At 44.2% G+C, this 21,076-nt stretch overlaps 2 protein-coding genes across 2 annotated transcripts in view; one reads left to right on the forward strand and one right to left on the reverse strand.

Annotated features, from left to right (window-relative positions):
- MPPE1 (metallophosphoesterase 1) overlaps nt 1-5,935 on the forward strand; it is a 30,152-nt gene extending 24,217 nt beyond the window's left edge. The window contains exons 2-6 of the mRNA XM_031552852.1: nt 1,682-1,942; nt 2,748-2,819; nt 2,928-3,050; nt 3,921-4,061; nt 5,456-5,935. Of these exons, the coding sequence (XP_031408712.1) occupies nt 1,682-1,942; nt 2,748-2,819; nt 2,928-3,050; nt 3,921-4,061; nt 5,456-5,638 (780 nt within the window). The 3' untranslated portion in view covers nt 5,639-5,935. The remainder of the gene's footprint in view (nt 1-1,681; nt 1,943-2,747; nt 2,820-2,927; nt 3,051-3,920; nt 4,062-5,455) is intronic.
- Nucleotides 5,936-8,105: 2,170 nt separating this feature from the next.
- On the reverse strand, nt 8,106-18,794 carry GNAL (G protein subunit alpha L). The gene is made up of 6 exons (XM_010708755.3): nt 18,692-18,794; nt 17,045-17,103; nt 16,675-16,795; nt 15,724-15,854; nt 14,088-14,155; nt 8,106-9,131 (listed from the first exon to the last, which is right to left on the reverse strand). The coding sequence occupies exons 2-6, from the start codon at nt 17,100-17,102 to the stop codon at nt 8,985-8,987; spliced, it is 525 nt and encodes a 174-aa protein (XP_010707057.1). The 5' UTR covers nt 17,103; nt 18,692-18,794; the 3' UTR covers nt 8,106-8,984.
- Nucleotides 18,795-21,076: the final 2,282 nt, after the last annotated feature.

Genomic DNA, 21,076 nt, shown 5'->3' on the forward strand with positions numbered 1-21,076 from the left:
CGCATTCTCCACCAAGAATGTCAACGGTTTACGGGCTGGTTCGGCCCGGTTCCGTGACTAGAAGGGCGGAGGGATCCGCGGATCCGCGCCCCCGGAAAAAAAAGAAAATAAGGGACCCCGAAATAATTGAAAACAGTGGCAACAATCTGAGGTAAAACAAAGTAATTTACTAAATATGGTATCAACAGAATTTTATAAGGAGAGAGAATGTGAAATTGATGGTGGATCGGCCTTACCACAACGCTGAGATGAGAAGCGCAGGCAGAGAAGCGCAGGCGAGAAGCGCAGGCAGAGAAGCGCAAGCGAAGCAGCGCAGGCAGAGAAGCGCAAGCGAAGCAGCGCAGGCAGAGAAGAGAGCATCAGGTGACCTTGCCGGGAGTTATATCTCCTCGCTGACCGCAAAGCCCCCTGGGGAAACGTAGCTGCTCTTCTCCGCTGGACAGGCACCCGGAACTTGAGCATCAGCAGTCAAACCCCCAGTACATTGCATGATGTTATGATGTGGAATACCGATAATGAAAAATCATGAAACCATGACAGCTTGGTCAATTTTCTTTCAAATGGAAAAGTACTGAGGAGTTGGAATGACATTCTTAGGTTTGTATTTGTACTTCCTCACAGCTGGTAATGACCCGTGGCTGTAAACAGAGCAGAATAGGAGTCAGGAAAGAAACAACCAACTCCCGTGCTTGCAAGCTGAAAGTTTCATTAATTTTAATAACTTCTTTGGTCGTTGTCTGAGGAATTTGGGAACACAGCAGGTGTTTGGCCACAGGGTTCCCCACATGGTGGGGTCATGCAGATGTTGTTTAGGCTGAGGCCCTGAGCACAGAGCTTGGTGCCAGAGTTGATATGTGCATGCTCTTCAGTTGCTGTTTTGAATCATGCAAGAGTCTGGGAGAGACAGCAGCAATGGGAGTGTGGCAAAGCATTTCTCTTTAAACCTAAGGTACTACAGGAAGAGAAGAGCCACTGCTGCTCTGCATTTGGCAGCATGTTAGGAGGTTATCATCACTCACGGGAGTATAAGATCCAGAAACAAGGAGGTTGCACTGCTTAATTAAGCAGACGTTTAGAATATACCAAACAGGTCTAGCAGTGATGGCTTTTTTCCCCAGGAAGATCTACGAGCTTCTCGAATGCTCAGTATAATGCTGTTTATTATGTAGATGTAGGGTCCTACAGATACTTACTCCAGCAGGTTTAAATCAGTTCAGGAACATCTCTGCATCTCCTTTCATACAACAGCACAGCAGAATTCTGGCTGCCAGTGGCAGGCAGGCTGTATGTCTGCTCTCCTACTAACCGAGTGCTGCATTCTGCAAGGCTGCAAGGTATGAACGTGAGTGCTGGAGGCAGGCAGCCAGATGCAGTGCTGTGGGGCTTTTCAGTCGTTCTGAAGGAATGGAACATCCAAAAACCTTTGCTGTTGCCTGAAATGCATGCAGAGAGAGAAGCAGAGTTTTCCTTTCTCTCAGAATTCAGTTTAGTTGACTTGTAACATTTCACTCAAATACTGCTTCAGTATCTATTACGGTAATTAAGATGGAGTAAACATAAAGTACAGCAGCCAGTATATGCAACCTAATTAACGACCAATTAGAACGACCAATTAGCCTACAAGACAGGCCAATAGCTACAGGATGGATACTTGAAAAGGATTTGCAATGTGTGACATTAGAAGCTGCAATGTTCTGCAGTTTTGCTCGACTGTGTCCCATTTTGGAACCCTTGCATTTTATCAAATAAGGCTTATTCTCATGTGCATGAACAGCAAACACCTTCCTGTCCTCACCACCTCTCCCTCTCAGCCCACGGTGTGGTGTTTTCCAGCTTTGTCCTCGTGAACAGCGTGGCCATGGAGGGCGATGGCTGCACCCTGTGCCGCACTGCAGAGGCGAAGCTTGTGGCGCTTTCTCACAGACTGAACTGCTCCCAGCAGGTAAGATCTGCTGAAGGCATGGTGATAGCCAGCAGCCTGCCTGCTGTGCTGGAAATGTTGATGCTGTAGCAGCAGTAAAGGTGTAGTGAAGGCTGTTGTCTGAAATAAACCTACTCCCATTCCTACTGTAACGCGTTAGCAGAGCTCTCCTCATTTATTATCTTAGCCTGTTAATGGTGCTCACTTCCTCGTTATTGCTGTCAGCTAACAGAAGCTTTCTTCTGATCAAATAAGCCATGCACTTCTATTTTTGCTCACTGTTCTGCTCTATGTATCCTATTGTACTTTTCTGATTCTGCTCTGGTCCTGCCTGGTTAGCCTGGAAATGTTTCAGGGTATTATTTCATCAAATCCAATTGCTTGCTTCATCCCTCTACACCCTCTCATAGGAGAGAATGCCAGGTGGGTGGCATCATATGCTGCATTGACAGTCAGTCTGAAAACATCTCCTAGTGGAATAACTGCCTAACCCTAAATGCTGCATCTCAAGCTGCCTTCAATCCTTGTGCCCTCCTTGTGCAGTGGGAGCCTGTGGTTGCTTTCCACCTTCAGGAAGAGTGCAGCTCAATTCACACCATGTTGTGAACGGGAAATCAGAGCTTTCCCCTTGTACCTGCAGCAGTCTCCTAGAAGTTGGTGCAGTATTTAAACACTGTATTTTGAGCTGGTACTGCTTTTCTCAAGAAAGGAAATAAAACAACTGAAAAATCCAATACCTCAACCTGTAGCTGTTGTGTAAGTCCCTTCCCCACCCCTTTGGTACACAGAGGTGAGGACAGTATGTATGGATTGATTTTATTCATAGGAACCGAACCATCCCGAGAAGAGGTGCAGTGATGCAGAAAAGCCTCCAGCTTCACAACCAATCCTTCTGCAGGTGAACTGGGGATGGGTGAGGCAGCGTGTCAACGCGCTTCGGGTATTTACGACTTTTCTAGAAAGGGTGTGTCATTGACAACTCATCCTCACTTTGCATTTCATCCAGCATTACCCTCTCTATCGGAAAAGTGATGCAGAATGCAGTGGAGAAGATGCTGCCTCTCCGGAGGAGAAGACCATCCCATTTAAAGAGAAGTACGATGTGCTGTCTCAGGAAGCATCACAAAAGGTTTTCTCTATCTGCAGCTTGTGTACTGGTGGGTGGGTGGGTGGGTTGGAGAGTGTCTGGGTCCCTGGCAACCTACTGGCTCGGACATTCTGGAAAGGGCAAACATTTGCTGAAATGAACTGCCCCTGGTGGCTCCTGCTTACTGCGGCCTCTGAGAGGCTGCTGAGTAGAGCTGTGGATCTTAAGGGTCAGTGTGATCTGGGCCTTGATTCTGCATGTGGTAAGTGCAGGTACTCTTAAGCGTGCTGTGCCACTGTTATCTCTAGTGTAGCGTTCTGTAGTTTATATAATGTGGCTATTAATGGCAAACCTAGCAGAAAGCCCTATTTGACAGTACTGCTTCAGCTGCAGGAGTAACTGCAAGAACATGTGAAGTTGCTGTATGCTCCAAAACTGCGTTGGTGTTTATCTCCTGCTGCATAAACATCTTCACTCAAGATGGGCAGTACAGGGTTCTCCCATGGATGAGAACACCCAGTAGTTTTGTTAAAATGATATTTCTATCTATCTGCAATGCTGAGAGCATGCTGTTAGCTTCGTTTTTCTGGTCTGTGTTGATAGAAAAAGCAGTATTTGGGTCTTCCCTGATTCAAGACCTGCATGGATGCTTTCCTGTGCAGCCTACTGTAGGGAACCTGCTTTAGCAGGGGCTTGGACTCCATAAACAGGGGTCTGTTCCAACCCCTGCGATTCTATGACTGATATTGCACTGCCAACGTAAGCCTAATGGAAAACAGAAGTTGATCCAAAACACTCCCTAAGATTGTTAGAATTCCCACATTTTCATTCTGTCAGAAGAAGAAACGGGCCATGCGTGCGGTTTCCTGTTAGTTACGGCTTACTGCTGTGCTTTCCCATTGCGCACTGCAGCTGCTGTGGTGGTTCCATCCCCGCCTGATTCTCAGCGGGCACACGCACAGCGCCTGCCAAGTGCTGCACGCGGGGGGGATCCCGGAGATCAGCGTCCCATCGTTCAGTTGGAGGAATAGAAACAACCCTAGTTTCATCATGGTAAGTTTTTAATTATTATCTTTTTTTATTTTGTCTAGATAACTCTCATAAATAAATCAACATGGCAGTCAGCTATATTTTAAAACTGATTCTACCTGTAAAAACAAAAAATAAAAAAAATTGCCTACCCACCCGACCCCACTCAGTACACTGCGTCCACTTTATAAAGTACAGCTGTGGGAGCCACATTCTATGTGGTACAAAGCAATGCTGTGAAAGACCTAATCAGTATATGGGTACAAGCATCTGACATTTGCTTATGATGAGGGCGCGTTGTAAACTGTTGACTTGTAAAAAAGAATCAGTATTGTGCACCGAACAGTAGAAAGGCTCACGTTACTCAGCTGATTTACCCACTCTAAACAAAGACCATTGCCACCCTGAACTTTCACGTGGTGGTGGTGGCCTTCAGCCTTGGGCACGGATCACTTCACATAGGGAAAGCGTTGCTTGCGTGCCCATGGGCCGCCTCTTCACATCCAGTCTGCGTTCATGCAGTGTTGGTTCTGCTTGCACAGGCAGTTCCAGTGCTCAGTATATCGTCAGAGGTAAATCAACACATTCCCCGGGAGAGAAAGAAAACAGAACTCTGAGAAATGTGGAGTAAGAAGCAAAACCTGCACGCTCTTTATGGAGTAGTCTGTGACTAAGGGGGCAAATCTTTAAGGTGTTTTTTTACTGTTGAGTTTAGGCTCCTTAATACACAGATAACCCCAACCTTTGCAATTCATTTTATGCTACTGTTAATCTTTCTTGTTGAAAATTAGTTGTGTTTAGTCCATATTTATGAGAGCAGCTGACTTTAAACTATGTATGCTCTCTGCACATGCCAGACAAAACAAGAGGTTGGCCAGTTCAAGTAACATCCTCCTCATTATAGTTTTAGCTCAGCCTCAGGCTGCTGTAAACTTGTATTAGATTTCAAGCCAAAACCCAACAAAGTTCTCAGTTGTTTAAGCTAGTAGTAGGCAATTTGGATTAGTCAACGTGTATTTTGTAGTCTGTAACGGGTAGGAAGAGGGCCTGGGATGAGGAAGGGGCACATTCACGAAGTCTAACTCGAGCCCAAAAAGGCTGCCTCCAGGTTGCTTCCCCGCAGCTGGAGTTTGGATTCTCCTGAAGGCTGAGCTGAGGAGGATCCCAGCTCCTTGGTTTCTCTAGCTGAGAAGCAGGCAGATTGGTGCCTGGGCTGATGCTGGCCTGCTGGCTGCTCCAGTTAGCACCCAGCACTGCCAGTACAGACTCTTCAGCCCCCTGGAGAAGGCACTGGTACTGGGAGCACGCCCCAACCCTCTGCCCACAACACAGAACTTGGGAGCTGCCTGCTCTGGTGCAACTCCCGCTGTGGGACCCACTGTAAGAGCGCAGTGACACAGTCTGTCTTTCTTTTCCAGGGCAGCATAACACCAACTGACTTCTCCCTCCACAAATGCTTCCTTCCACATGAGAGCAGAGTCTTCGCTATATACTGGGCAGCAGGAGCCCTGCTCATCATCCTGGTGCTAGCTCATTTTCAGCTTCTCACTCCACCATTTTATTTTGCTCAGCGTTTAATCAGTAAGCATAAAGCAGCATGAAGAGCCAGACATCTGCATTCAGTCACTGAAATACCAAAGCTGAGAACAGTCAAACATCAGACTATATTCATGCCAGCAAATGACCTAATTTGATTGCTAGTCTGAAGGCAGGTTGCATTTACACATACCATAGAAGTCCTATACAGCTGATATGACTACTACAGGATAAATAATTAACTGAAATGAACGTTCCATGCTGTACAAAAATACTGTATTCTACAATCAAATGAGTCCTTTTCCTGCTATAATTTTTGTATCAAATATGTATATTAAAAGTGTAACTGTACATTATGTAAATCCTGTCACCTCATCACTTGTCTGCACTAGTGTCACACCCTGGTGAAGGCTCAGTGCTGCAAACTGGAAACGTTTCTCTCTTTTATTGCTGCGTGGCCCTTCTAGTGTCACACATCTATTTGGTAGGGTCAGGCAAAAGCAACATACATCGGCACTGAGAGATGCAGATTTCCATAACCTTTTTAGAATGTCCTACACGAGGGACAAGAAACCTTGCAGTTCCTGTCACGCTGAACTATTGGACGGCTGCCATTTAGCATCTACCAGACAGCAACATGAAGAAGCCTCGCAGATCCAGTTTGCTGGTACAACACCTGAAACCTGCTTAAAACAAAAGTAGGTTGACACCTCAAGCTGCTATTTTTAAAAAGATGTGCTATGATGGGCTTAAAAAAGAGGGCCCTATTGCATCCCAGAGATCTGTGTGGTGAGGGGCCCTCCGGCTGCCGCTCTGCAAGAAGGAAGGTCAAATACAGCTGCAGTAACACTGTCCTGGGCCTCAGCCCCCAGCTGCAGGCAGGTGCTAGGGGCAGGCGCCTCCTGTTCCAGGCTCCCGCAGGGCTGCCAGCTCTTAGCGTTTCTGTAGTGTCCCACTGCGAAGTGCAGCGGCTCTGTGCTGGGGAGGTGGCAGCTGCAAGGAGCCCCCGGCCGGGTGGCAGCGCTGGAGCAGAGCTCAGCACCTCTGCGCACTGTGCCTAAGGGACGGTGCGACAAACGTCACTGTGTCTCGCCACCCACCCCAGCAAAGCTCCTGCTGAGCCCTGCTGGGCTGGTAGCTCTTGGGGCAGGGGCTGCTTCTGAGGCCAAGACCGTCTCCTGTTACTTGTCCTGGTACTTTCATTGGCGCAGGAAGCGAGAGAATCTCTGCATTCAGGGGTTTTGTTGACTAGCTCAGTCCACCCAGCCCTTCGCTTTCTGGGAAATATCTGATGACTCAACTTGCACGTATGAAAATCTACACATTTCTGAAAAGAAAAAATGGTCATATTATCGCGTCTAAAATGGGGTTGTTTGTCATCAAATAGAAACAAGGACTGCAGTGTGCCGCAGTCTGACTTGAATTTGAGAGGTGGTGGCAGGGGTTTGTAACCACCAGTGATGCTTACAGCAAAACACTGATCGAAGCGTCGAGTTGGAGGCCAACGTCGGGAACGTGTCAGCTCTTAATCTCTCCCTAACTTTAAAACGAGGAGTGGGAACGGTCCAAGTGTGGTAAAACACTCTGTGAAGTAATGTAGTCTAACACTTCGCTAGGTTTCTGTTATTGCAACTGTAATTTTAGACATTTGTACAGGTTATCTTGGACACAGGAAAAGTATATAGTCACAGACAGAAAACACCTATGTATAAAATATAAAGCAGTGTTATAGTTACTAAAAAGGACATGCCTTATTGCTACAGCAATTCTTGCTTTTATATATTGTACTGTACCACAACTTGTTTTTGAGAATGTCATTTGCATAAATTATTCAAGTTTGAGAAATATTCACACATTTTGATTCTACAATATTTAAAATAAAACAATTTTCTAACGTGTCTCTTTATTAAAAGAGAAATAAAAATGTCATCTTGTAATTCTCTTAGGCCAGACACGAGGGTCGATACAACTTTTTGTCTTCTTTCTCGCTATTTACTTGCACAATGAAAGCCGCTGTTGGTACAGAGATCGAAGAGCTCTACAGAATGGTGCTTTGCACGTTCACAATCGGTCTGTGCCATTGTGAAGTTCTATGAATGACCGAAGAATTACCGAACATATTTTCTAAACAGAAAGGAAAAAAAGAATAATAATAATAATAATAATAAATCCTCGGTTCCCATTAAAACAACACCAGGTTGCAATTTGGACACTCGAATGAATTCCAATGTTTTAAAGCTGAGACTTCGAAAGAGAAAGGCATGTTTGCTGCAACATCCGGTGACGGTAATACCTCACTGGGAAAGGTAAGTGGTTAATTTGCATAATTTATAATTTTTATACTAAAGAGCATTTTTATATAAACCAGAAAAAAACCCCTAAACTCTACAGATAAAGTTCTTACCTCCAGTCATTGCTGCAGGTAAGGTTGACATCAAGCTGTACAGCGCAATCAAAAACATACTTACATCTTAGCTCATTTTACAGGTACAGCCATAATCAAGGCACAAAGATCTTCTACAAGTATTTTTCTTCAATAAAGTTGTACAAAATAATATTACATTTTACAGTCTGTACAATATAATAAACCAGCAGTAAAACAAAAAAATATATATAGGGAGAGGACCGTCGTCCAAGAATGATCGGAACGAAAAGGATCATTTGTGGACAGCACAAACAACGTAAGTGAGGGCGGTCAATTTTCTGCCTAGATGCGACAGGCTGAAAAGGAGCTGTGATTCAAACGCCTGAGGTGCGCAGAGACGCTGAGCTCCGGAACCCCAGAGAAATTGCTTTGTCTTCACTATTCCTCTCAGTATCTACTCTACTTCCTGCGCCAGTAACGGCTTAAAAGAGGAGGTCACCGTATCAGTTGACCTGCAACTCAGAAATGCTAAAAACTGTGACGGAGTAATAAATATTGTGGTGCTGCTACATTGTGTGTCTACTTCCTCGACAGTATTTAATAACCTGATACAAAGTGCATTAATCTTTTTCACCCATCAAGTACTCTTCAATGTCACGTTAAAAAGGAAACCCACACGGAGGGAGCGCCGTGACTTAGCGTCGTCCAGCCAACATCCCGCTCCGAAGTGGCACTGACCCACCGCAACACACCGCGGGTCGCGCTCGCTTTCAACAACAAAACCCGAGGGAACAGAGGTAGCCAAAGGGCTTAGTGGAATGACGAAGAAGTGGCATGTCAAAATAAAGCACAAAAATAGTCCCAAAAAGCATGAAGGAAAACCAACCCAAACTCGCTTCAAATCAGCTTTAAGGTTAAATAATTAAAGTAAACCAAGTGAAGAGACTGACATTTCTATAGTATATTCTTCCACCCTGTGTGGGGTAGTATCAAGAGAAAGAGTAAGGAGCAAAGAATTTAAAACCACAGGTTCCACGGCGATCCCCTCACAAGAGTTCGTACTGGCGGAGGTGCATCCTCTGGATGATGTCCCTGCAGTCGTTGAACACTCTGCGGATGTTCTCTGTGTCCACGGCGCAAGTGAAGTGCGGGTAGCAGTAGTGCCGGCCGTCTCCGCTCGCCGTACTTATCTTCTGTGGAAACAGGCAGGGAGAAGGGTTAGGGGTCCTGCTGGGGGCTGCTCCCTACCAGTTTCTTCTCCCAGTGACGCGTGGCCTTACTGGAGACCCAAAACCTGGGAAATGGCACATCATATACCTAACAGCTGAAATTAAGAAAAAAAGGAAGGACTTCAGTGTTCCAAAACGAATCACAATTTTGAAATGGAGGGAAAAAAGAGTGATGCATGATACTATGGGATTGGTGTACTGGTACTCTGTTCATCACCACACAGCAAACTCGTGCTGTGGGCAGTGCTGCATCCTGCCACCGTCTACCCTAGCGATTATTTTCTCTCTCTTTTTTTTGTAGTGCCATTATGTGACACATTTTTGAACTCCTGAAGACTTGGTGTCACTTCTCAGCCCGAAGCACGCTGGAATTCCCAGGACAGCGGCTGAACTTCTGTGGAAAAGCAGCACGCACACAGAGCCAGCACACATCACACCACTCAGAGTTATATGTTCACTGCTGCACAACCCTTCAGGCTGCTAACTGAAGCTCCAGCATCAACCGGATCTCTGGTTAGAACGCCCCAGCATCTTACACTATGTTAAAAAATGCCACTGTAGGACTGACTGATGTAAATCCATCCTGGATCATACATCTTGAAGACTATGCATAAAAGACGAAGGTCAATTCTTGGCATAATCCTTTGGTAAATCCTCCCTGAATGTTGTTACAAGTTCAGCGGCTAAGCAACAAAAGGCAATGCTTTTTTTCTATCTGGACAATGCTTTTTCTCTCTGTACTGTAACACAGAGATTTGTTTTACCCATGGGAGAGGCCTTTCAATACGTACAGCTAGATATGCAAATGACTGACATTTAAAAGCAACGATTTACATAATTAGATCAATAAGAAGTTGCAGAGATTTGCAGGAAAACAGAGACACTCTACGCTGATTAAACAGAGGGCTTCTAAATATATACTAAACAAGAATTTCATTTTACTACGCTACACTTTCTACCTAGCTCAGGGATTACCCTAATGAGAAGTACAAATTTAATACCCTATTCAGTTGCTGGGTCAGTTGTTCAGACCATATATGAAGCATGAAGTACACTAAACAATAAAGAAATTGAAAAGTTTTACAAATTACCTAAATAGTGGCAAAATTCTGAAACTCAATTAAAATGCTAATTCTGTTTTTCCACGTGCAGGGTATGGCTTCCAGATCTGCCAGAAATGTTTGGGGACATCTTGTAACTCTGGGGGTAACCAGAGCCTTAGTGCTGAACAGACAATGCCATGCCTGGAAATCAACAACGGTGCTATTATAGAAGCACTAAAAAGTGCAGTAGTGCCTCTGTTTTTAATGCATCATCTGCTTTTCTCTTTTTTTTTCCCCTTGCAGATCTACATGATGGTAAAATGCCACTTAAATGCAATAAGGAGAGTCCAGTTACTAGATCTTTTTCTTTGGAGGAAAAAGAAGAAAAGTTGGCCCTAAGATGATAGTCCAGCCTATTTTTTTTAGATTACTGCTTCTAGTTACTGTTGTTTTTAGAATCTAGAAAAACTGAGAATCAGAAAAACTGATCAGAAAATCAGAAAAACTGAGTTTGGAGAAGATTTCTAAGATCTTCCAGTCCAACTATCAGCCTACCACCACCATGCACTCTAAGAGTGTCCCTCAGCACCTCATCATGAATCACCTCCAGGGATGGTGACTCCACCTCCTCCTTGGGCAGATGGTTCCAGTGCTGTGCCACTCTTTTGGACAAGATTTTCCCTAACATCCACTCTGAACCTCTCCTGGTGTAACTTGAGGCCATTACCTCTCATCCTATCACTGTTACATGGGAGAAGAGGCGCACCTCCATCTTCCCACAACCTCCCTTCAGATTGTTGTAAAGAGTGACAAGGTCTCCCCTGAGCCTCCACTTCTCGACTGAACAATCCCAGTTCCCTCAGCTGTTCCAGACCCCTCACAGCTCCATTGCCCTTCTCTGGACACACTCCAGGGCCTCAATGTCTTTCTTGTAGTGAGGGGCCCAAAACTGAACAAGGCACTTGAGGTGCAGCCTCACCACTGCAGAGTAGAGAGAGAGAATCACTTCCCTGCTCCTGCTGGCTGCACTATTTCTGAAACAAATCAGGATGCCATTGGCCTTCTTGGCCACCTGGGCACACTGCTGGCTCACATTCAGCTGGGTGTCAACTAACACCCCCAGATCCTTTTCAACCATGCAGCTTTCCATCCCCAGGACTGAGAGTACACTCAATCCCCTTATCCAGATCATGATTAAAGATATTAAACAGGACAGACCCCAGAACTAGGTGGCCCTTATGGAACACCACTAGTGACCGGTGGCCAGCTGGATTTAACTCTATTCACCACCATTCCTAACCCAGGCACCCTAGAGATCTGCTCTGAGTGCTTGCAGGGATGCTCGACCCCTTTGCACTGAGCTCCACCTACTTCTGCAGCCTCTAGCTGCTGCAGTGCTTTCCTCCTCCTTCAGGCAGTTCCCTTCAAGCAGCATGATCTCAGCACACTGCAATGAGCACAACAGCATCTCTGCACAGTGTGCTTACAGCAGCTGTTTGCTGGAAGGAAGCAAGACGGTTTACAGGCCCAAGCCCTACCAATTTAATAACATTCAGTCTTTTCCTTGTGCTTCACTAAAATAATTGTTCTTTCATTAAGTGCTTGCTTGTGCTTATCTTGCACAGTCAAACCCTATGCATCGCTGTTCTGGTGATACCTGATCAAAGGATCAATTTCTAAGACTGTAGTCTTTGTGCCCTGGCAGGTCTCTCATTTAAGGATGTTTGATATCTAGGGGAGGGGATGACAGTTTCCAGCGAGGAGGCAAGCATTCTGTTTGAGGCAGCTCAGACACTGCCTTTGAACAGCAGCTCCCGCAGCTCCAGAAACAGCTTTTTAAAAACCAGAATGAATGGGAGCGGCCATGCACCTGATTTAACAGGGGTTGCCTTCATACTGGTGGTGTATTAAAATAACAGCAGACGGAGAATGCTGTGTACAGAACACCAATAGTGGGAGAGGGAGGATGCTGAACAATGAGAGATGAAGAGCATGGGAGGAGAAAGGATGCTCCTGTGCCCTCTGTCCTTGTCAGAAGGAAGGGGAATTTCCTATAAAGCACGTTTCCTGCAATGGCAGACGCCAAAGAGAAAACATTGCTCCTTACAGCAGAGCTGATGGGCAGCCCAGCAGCAGCGGTGAGCTCCCTGCCAGGCCGCACCCAGCATTTTCCATGGTTAAAAATTAATGGCTCCAGTTCCATCAGGACTGCACAGCTGAAGGCAGTGGATGCCACGGGCAGCCACACTGATTCCAAAATTGGTGGCCAATGTATTTTGCCTTCCTCACGCTCACACATTACTTTGCAGCTGAATTTGCTGGAGAAGATTTTATATTTATCCTCCTTTATTCAAATTATTTGTTTTAAATTTACCTGGAACACAAGAGCATGTGTATCTACAGCCTGGTGAGCTGAAGGGGAGCTTTAGGGTCTTGAAGCAGTTATGATTTTCACATAAATACCTGACTTACGCATACCTGATCCCACAGTAAGAATGATAATAAAAGAATAAAATCAGACTCCTTTGAGTCATGGCTGAAAACATGGCAGGGCAGGACAAGGTCATAAATGAAAAGACTTAGACAGAAATGTACACAAGCAGAGTCAAGAAGGCTACAGGCTGAAAATGAACACCTCTTCCTTCCAGTCTCCCTCTGCACTGGATTGTTTCTCCCTTTCCCCTCTGGTCACAGGGCCACTGACCTCTGACCCTGGCTGCCAACATTAAGAAGGATGCACATAGGCTCTTCAGACCACATACCTGACCAGAAATGCCTCACTCACAAGACTTCCTCTCAAACCAGTGCAAGGTTTCAAGGCACTGTTAAATGACTACATCATGTTGAAAAATACAAAGCACAAAGCCAGGAGAGAGACACCTGAGAATTCCTCATGTAGGAGACACTCTCTGCCAGACCCACTGCTGCCGGCAGTGCTGGGCCCAGCCCAAACTCTTATCCTGCAGCAAAACCCATAGCACCTGTGTCTGCCTCTGCAGATGCATAGCTGGCTTTTCATGTGGTTGCAAAGCCAATGCCTTCTTCCCTCTCTGCTTGGTTTGCAGGTGGCCTCCTTAGTGAGTCATCAAAGGTGAGCATCTTGCCCTTGGTGTATTTATTTGCACAAAAAGTTGAGGAGTCTTGCCCCAGTTTTCTTGTAATCTGGTTCTCTTGGACCCTCCTTCCAAACTGGACACCCTCAGTGTCATCTGCTTCACAGCATTTTGGCACTACTGCAGAGAGATTTGGCTCACAGTGTTCTTTTTTTGGTAACTCTTATTCAACACAGTGCAATCTGATTATTTTCCTCATAATCAGGAAGGTTATGGCAGTGAATGGAAATCCCAAAAGTGCGAACGTAATTAATTGCTTCTTTCTTTGCTGTTGATTCAACAGCTATAAATCCTAACAATATTTGTAAATGCATAATGACTTTAAACATCTTCATTCTAATGATTAAACTTGTTCTCTCGAACAGTCCCATACAATTTCTATAAGTAGGGCAATATTTAAAGTTCTAAGACTTAGTTCTGGTCTCCAATCCTGCTTAGCTAGATTGACTTGGTATGACTGAAGACATGAGTTATTTTGGATGAAGCCCCCTGGTTCTGGGAAGAAGCTGTGATTGCGTGACTGATAATTGCTTGTATCCAAGAGACAGATAGGAGACAGGTGACTTTACAATAAATGGGCAGAAAAATGTGCAAGCACTGGAGAACGTTCTGTTAGACAAGCAGCTGAAAAGAATTAGGGAATTGCCAGACATTCCCCTCTCCTTCTAGCTTTCTGCAAAACCTCGCCAGTTTTCCCTAAATAAACGATGCCATCTGCCAATACTTCCTATGATAGGATCATACATAAGATCAAAATTACTCACTAAGAACTCATCCCGGATGAAGAACTTGGCTCTTGTGACTTTGGGGTCTTCTCCTGCATCTGGTGTTGCTGTTCAATTAAAAATAAGTTATATGAGAAACAGGAAAGGCAATCAATTTTCTCTTTTTCACAATAAAAGATTTAGTGAGGAGGAAGTAGTCCCTTGATACAGAAATTAAAATACTGAATATCCACAGGAGACTCTGGATACACAATTCTAAAATGGAAGGGCACTGTAAAATCTGAAATAAATTTCTAAGCATTTGGTATCTCTCAGGGACCTGAACATTACTGATGTTTTTGCAAGTGTCGTTTCTCACACGTGGAGAGGTTTACTCACATCTGTAAATTTGTTCACATAGGTAATAAAAGAAGTGGCAGTTGGGATTTATCAGAAAATATGATTACAAGAACAGCTCTCTGGCTTGTGCAACACGAGAGCACCTCTGGAACAGAGATTCTAAAGCTAGGAATTTGGGTTTAAAAAACCAGTGCAAGATTCAGTGCATGGTTACATTTGAAGAAATGCCATAGCATTACAAATGCTTTATAAATACGTATTTTTCTTCCAGGCCCAACGTGGGAAGATCACTTAGATGTACTGCCACTTAAACATACAAAGGGTCCAAGATTAAAATCTTGTTGTACACAAGACTCATTACTTGGTACTGTCTGTCAGGAGATTAAGTCATCTCTATCTACCTCTGTATTTACCCTAAGTGTGAAAATTAAACAGTGCAGGGAAGAGAGAATCTATTCACTTCCCTTTGGTGTGGTTTCTCCTTGACTAAGATACCACATTAAATGCTTTTAAGCGTAATGTGATAAAGGACAGAATTTATCTGAATATGGAAATATTTTCTACTCTTTTCTGGAGCAGCAGGGGTAAACAGAGAGCAGCTTCATAACCAGTGGCATCTTAGAGTTCAGTGCTTTTGTCCTTAAATAACATTGTCTAAAATTAGGGAATAAATGAGCAACCATGGGTTAAAGACATGAAGGCTGCTTCATGTGTTGATATTCTGGATCACTCAGGATGTTCACTGCGAAATCCTGCTGAGAAAAATGAAAAGCTACCTTATCCTGGCAACTTGCTTACTATGGGGAATATTCATTTTAGTAATTTTCCCAAACTCTCAGTTTTTATGGAGTCTACGCTTGGCACAGAGAGATTCGTGTGACAGTGACTGAAGATTTCTGAAACCCCCAGGGTTATAAAACTAGTGCCCGCATAACTCAGATTTTGGGAAAGTTTATTTATCCTCTGCATTTGAAACTCATTATTAGACTCTCAATGTTTCAGCCTGAATGGAAGGTGCACACACCTCATTATTACCCTTACTTCTACAACCTAAGCTGCTGTTGATGGGCAAAGGAGGACGTAAGCCATGTCTCTGCCAGACCCCCCCAGCACCCAGAGCCTCCTGAGCCTGGGGCAGCACAGGGCCATGTGCCACGTCCTCGGCATCCACCGATCCACACACAGCACAGGATGGAGCAGTTGCCTGACCTCACACACAGTGAACAACAACATGTGTGTATTTGTGAATGTGCATGTGTGTGTGTGTGAGACAGAGATGAGCTATGGAACGGGCTATCCCAGCTAGCCAAATCCCTCAAGTGGTGAAAAATCTTACCATCCTCAGGTACAGTGTAATGCGCATATTCAGGAAAGTAATCTTCAATTTTTGATTTCCCTGCCAAGACTTTTTCAGCCAGCATGTCCTGCTTATTCAAGAATAAAATGATAGAAATGGTCCGTAACCACCTGTCAAAAACAAACCATATGTTTGAGTTATCTCTGACACATTTATCACAGGAAACACATCACGCCAATGGAAAATTTACTGGTTGTCTCTATATGCAGTATTTAGAACTTGGTTAACAGAAAAAAAACGGAACTGGAATTATTATTTCAGTTATTACCTGGGCTGATAGATGTATTTATAAGATCTGTGCATACATTTCTAAAATCTCCAGTAGATACCACTGAAATGAACAGTCTTAAATCACTGTTTTCTAAACTCGATTTCTGAAATTAAGTTTGGAAAATGATGGCAGTTCCTGAAATTTGACATTCCTGTCTACTTCTCTGGGTTTTGCTGAACCAAGAGACAAAGGCTGGAAAACTGCACTGTCTTAACTAATAGTTCATCCACACAAAGGCACTGTCTGTTAAGATGGCTTGTATGACATCCAATGAATCAAAAGTAAATAATCTCTCTTTTTAACCAGTTAGTGCCTAACCATCATTATGACAACGTAGCTTTGGGACCTGGCTTAGTGTTTTTCCTCACTTTACAATCAGTCACCACTCAGTGTAGAGCATCCTAAGAGCTTGTATGCTAGAAACTTTTAATTACTTAATCCTGTGTATTGTCATTACTTATTCACCACTTGGAACAGATTCATAGTGCTATTTGGTTACGTATCCATGCATCACTCTGGCCACTGCACCTCATAGCCTAGACCTGCCTTGGGCATTTTCTGAATAGTCAATCTGGCTATGTGCTAAAAGGAATCTAAATCTGTAGGGAGTTGGATTGTAGCTGAATTTGCAGTGGGAGAAGAAAAGAAGTGTATTTTACCTATTATTCCAGATACTTTTGAAAAGGTCCAGGGATTCCCGTAGTCTGTTTGTGTTATTGTCTTCCCTTATTACCATGTTGTAGCTGCTGCAAGCCACAACAAAGATTATAGCCGTGACATCTGGACAAAGCACACAGAAGAAAGAAGGGAGAGAGAAAGGAAGTTTCTGTTATCGCAGCACATACTGCTCATGGTAATACTGCCATTGCTCCCCTATTGCCCCAGAGGCCTCAAGAAAATATTTATCATGTTGGACTTCCACATTAGTGACACACTGTGTTCTCAGCATCAGTACAACAATACAAATGCTGAGCTGCTTGCTCCGCACAAAGCAAATTTGAAATTAAAATGTGGAACATTTTTACTTACCGTTAAAGCATTGGATCCATTTTCTTCTCTCATCTCTTTGGCCACCTACATCAAACATGCTGTTAAAAAGCCATAGGATGTTATGTCACTCATGTGCATTAGGAAAGTAACATGAAGCATGCATGCAGCACAAGGATTCAGTTTATGAATCTGGCAGCTTTGAGGATAGTGGCAGTAAAATAACTGCCTGACGGGAAGAGAGGTTTGTGGCTTCTGTGCTGCATGCCAGAGCACTGCCCCACTCCACCTGCCCCAAGCCCCCAGGGAGAATCACCGAATCACACAATCCTTTGAGTTGGAAGGGACTTTTAAAGGTCACCTAGTCCAACTCCCCTGCAATGAACAGTGACACCTACAGCAGATCAGGTTGCTCAGAGCTCCATCGAGCCTGACCTTGGATGTCCCCAGGAACATGGCACACATCTCCTCTCTGGGCAACCTGTTCCACTGCCCTACCAGCCTTACTGTAAAAAACTTTTTCCTTATATCCAGTCTAAATCTCTTTTAGTTTGAAACCACTTCCCCTTGTCTTACCACACTCTGCTAAAGAGTTTGTCCCCTTCTTTCTTACAGCCCCCTTTTAGATACTGAAAGGCTGCTCTCAGGTCTGCCCAGAGCCTTCTCCTCTCCAGGCTGAACAGCCCCAGCTCTCTCAACCCATCCTTGTAGTGGAGGTATTCTAAACCTGGTATCATTACTTTGGCCCTCCTCTCAATGCACTCCAGCAGGTCCATGTCTCTCCTGTACTGAAGACTCCACATCTGGACACAATACTTCAGGTGAAGCGTCACCAGCACAGAGCAGAGGGGCAGGATCACCTCCCCTGACCTGCTGGCCATGCAGCCCAGAATACAGTTGGCTTTCTGGGTTGCAAAGACACACTGCTAGCTCATATCCAGCTACTATCACCACTACTCCCAAGTCCTTTTCGGCAGGGCTGTGGTCTATCCTTTTGTCCCCCAGCTTGTATTGACAGTAGGGGTGGCCACCACCTGGGTGCAAGAATACCGCCGAATCCATACAAAAAGAAAATTGCTGGCCTTTGTGGTGTACAGAAATCCACATGGTATAGATGGTTGGGGCTACTGTATTATGAACAAACAGAGGTTTCATCATCTTTTGAAGTGTGGTAGAGAGAGTACATGCGTTCAAGGAGAAGAACACAAAGGCAGCTTGTCCCCCATCAGCACAGCCACCTTTCTGGATGAGAACCAGTGTGGAGGTAGCCTGGCAGTACCCTAACAGAGATGCTGCACAACACAGAGCTTGCAGCTCTCCAGAAGGAGAAGAAAGAAGGAGCAAGACATTTAAACTGTACCAGTGTTCAAATTGTGGCTTGTGGAATGACACTAAGTTCTGTGAGATCTTATCCCAAAAATATGAGCTTGCAGTGCTATCTAAATGAATGAGTTAGTAAAAACGGCCCCACAACAGAGCAGCACTAATACATAACTAGTATCATCTTTTATTTTTCAGTGAAGTATAAGGGGATTTTACTGGGATCTAGGGAAACAGCAAAAAAAAACCACCTAAACCAAACAACCCTGACATTCACCCTATGCCCAATTATGCCAGGAAGACATGAAAACAGACATCTGAGTTGTTAAGATTAGTAAAATATTCATAAATCATTACTAATAGACTTACTGGAAATTTACTTTATCTACTTGAAACCTTGTTTCAAAAATCCCTGATGTCAAAACTCTGCATCGTAATAGGTCCTGAAAATGAGAACATGGAAGCTGATTAGTGACATTCTTTTCTATCCTTTTCTTTGATTCTTTGTTTTTAAATGCATGCTATAGTATTTTCCATGAAAAGATATGTTCTGATTAATTAGAGTTCAATCAGACTTGCTGGTATACCTGTGTTTGTCCATTCTGACACAGCAGATACACAAATATCATATTTGAATCTAGCTTGTGAATACCATACGCGTGTTCTCTTTAGTGCACACTGAAATCTATTATTGTCACGCAATCTTATATGTGACGTGGATAACGAATGCTGAAGTTACATAAAACTAAGAAAACACATTGTCCGTATTGTAAAGTCAAGTACTCAACTGTAAGAAAACTCCAGATTTACAGTTGCCCAGGCAACATTAATTCTGCCCTCTTTTGTAGAGAATGAGACAGGAATCCTATCGAAATAATAGCTTGTGACTAAGTAATTAAAGCTCTATTACAGTGCACAGGGGAACAGAATTTAGGTTGCAGGTAAATCTGGCATTTCTTTCTTATTTTTCATGCTAGCAGTACTTTATAACTTAAATAACATTTTCTAATAATTAAAAAAATGATTTTCTAGGTTCTCAAAGGAGGTAGGCAAAAGCAATTTATGGTGCCCATCTCAAGCAACTGGCTCACTCTGTGCCATCACCGTCACCAGCGGTTTTTTAACCTTGACTACCCAGCACTGCTACTGGAACAGAAGTTTTCTGCCTGCCAAATACCAAAGGCCTCTTCTGATCTTTGGAGACAAAGGACATTTCTTCCCAAAGGAAACATCAGGAAAAATTTTGAGACAGCTGAATAATGAAGCCACTGCCAAATCCTCCTATGATGAATGACTGCTCAAGGTAGAGAAAGACCCTGCAAGAACAAACAGGGCAACACTACAATAAATAACAAAAGGAAAAACAAGGCCTTGCTTTGCTGACATCTCCTGTCAGCAGGGTGATATTGATGCTAAAGTCAGACCACAAGGTCTATATGGAGTAAATTTCAACACAACTGCTTTTGTTTTAAAATGTATGGAGGGCTTTAATAATTTATTCTGTATCAGGTTGACTACATGATTTTGCTTTTTATTGCCTTCTAATTCAAGACACTTGTCTTTGTAATTGGACAGGCTTGTGGTTATACACCTGAACTGGTAGGAGTTCTGCTCCACATGCCTCCCTGTCTGATCTCTGGCAAGTAACTTTATTTCTCTGAATTTCAGCCCCAACTACACAATGAGAAATGATGATCATTATTAGTTCTTTTTAATGAGCTCCCGCTCCTTATACACCTTGAGTAGACAGACTGAATTATCCAGGGTAGGATTCTCCTTTACTATGTGTATTTGCAGTTTATCACATAGGCCACAATCTTGACTGAGACTACTGGATAGCAGTGGGACACTGGCACTGAGCAGTAACAGCCTCAGAATGTTTGCTGAGAAGACAACCTGCCAAGGAAACCAGGCCGCTCAAGCTCAGGGAAGCCATATGATGGAGGCGACCTGCAGCCATGCACCCAACTAAACCCCTTCTTACTCCAAGGCCGCACCATTTCAGCCTTAATTCCCAAATGCTTTTGCCATTAGTGTACTGTATCAAGATCTATCAAGATACCTGGAAAAAACTCATGTGACTACGTCCAAAATTTTATAAATCAGCAACCAAAAGCAAATATCATGGATGTGTGTGCTGCAGCTGTGTGGAAAGTGCACTGCCCTGCAATTAAGGCTTGAACAGAAACTATCCTGCCTGCAGGAGACAGGCACAGGATGGAGAGAAGGCGTCTGCATGCACATAGACAAGCCCCGAGGTCTACTGCTGCTGCTGGTGTTCCACCTGAATTTGGACAGAGGACACCTCTCCTTCTTGGTTTCCATCACCTCCATCACTGAAATACAACACAGTTACTGTGTAGTGAAGGCTGGTGATGGAAACTGTAGACTTCTACATTTATGTTTTCACAGAATCACAGAATGGCCCGGGTTGGAAGGGACCTCAAGGATCATGAATCTCCAACCCCTGCCACGTGCAGGGTCACCAACCTCCCCATTTAATACTAGACCAGGCTGCCCAGGGCCCCATCCAACCTGGCCTTGAACACCTCCAGGGATGGGGCATCCACAGCCTCTCTGGGCAGCCTGTTCCAGCACCTCACCACTCGCTCTGTAAAGAACTTCCCCCTGACATCCAACCTAAATCTCCCCTCTCTCAACTTAAAACCATTTCCCCTTGTCCTGCTGTTATCTACCCTTTCAAAGAGTTGATTCCCCTCCTGTTTGTAGGCTCCCTTTAGGCACTGCAAGGCT

Source organism: Meleagris gallopavo, chromosome 3 (assembly GCF_000146605.3).
Source record: "Meleagris gallopavo isolate NT-WF06-2002-E0010 breed Aviagen turkey brand Nicholas breeding stock chromosome 3, Turkey_5.1, whole genome shotgun sequence".
Taxonomy (NCBI): domain Eukaryota; kingdom Metazoa; phylum Chordata; class Aves; order Galliformes; family Phasianidae; genus Meleagris; species Meleagris gallopavo.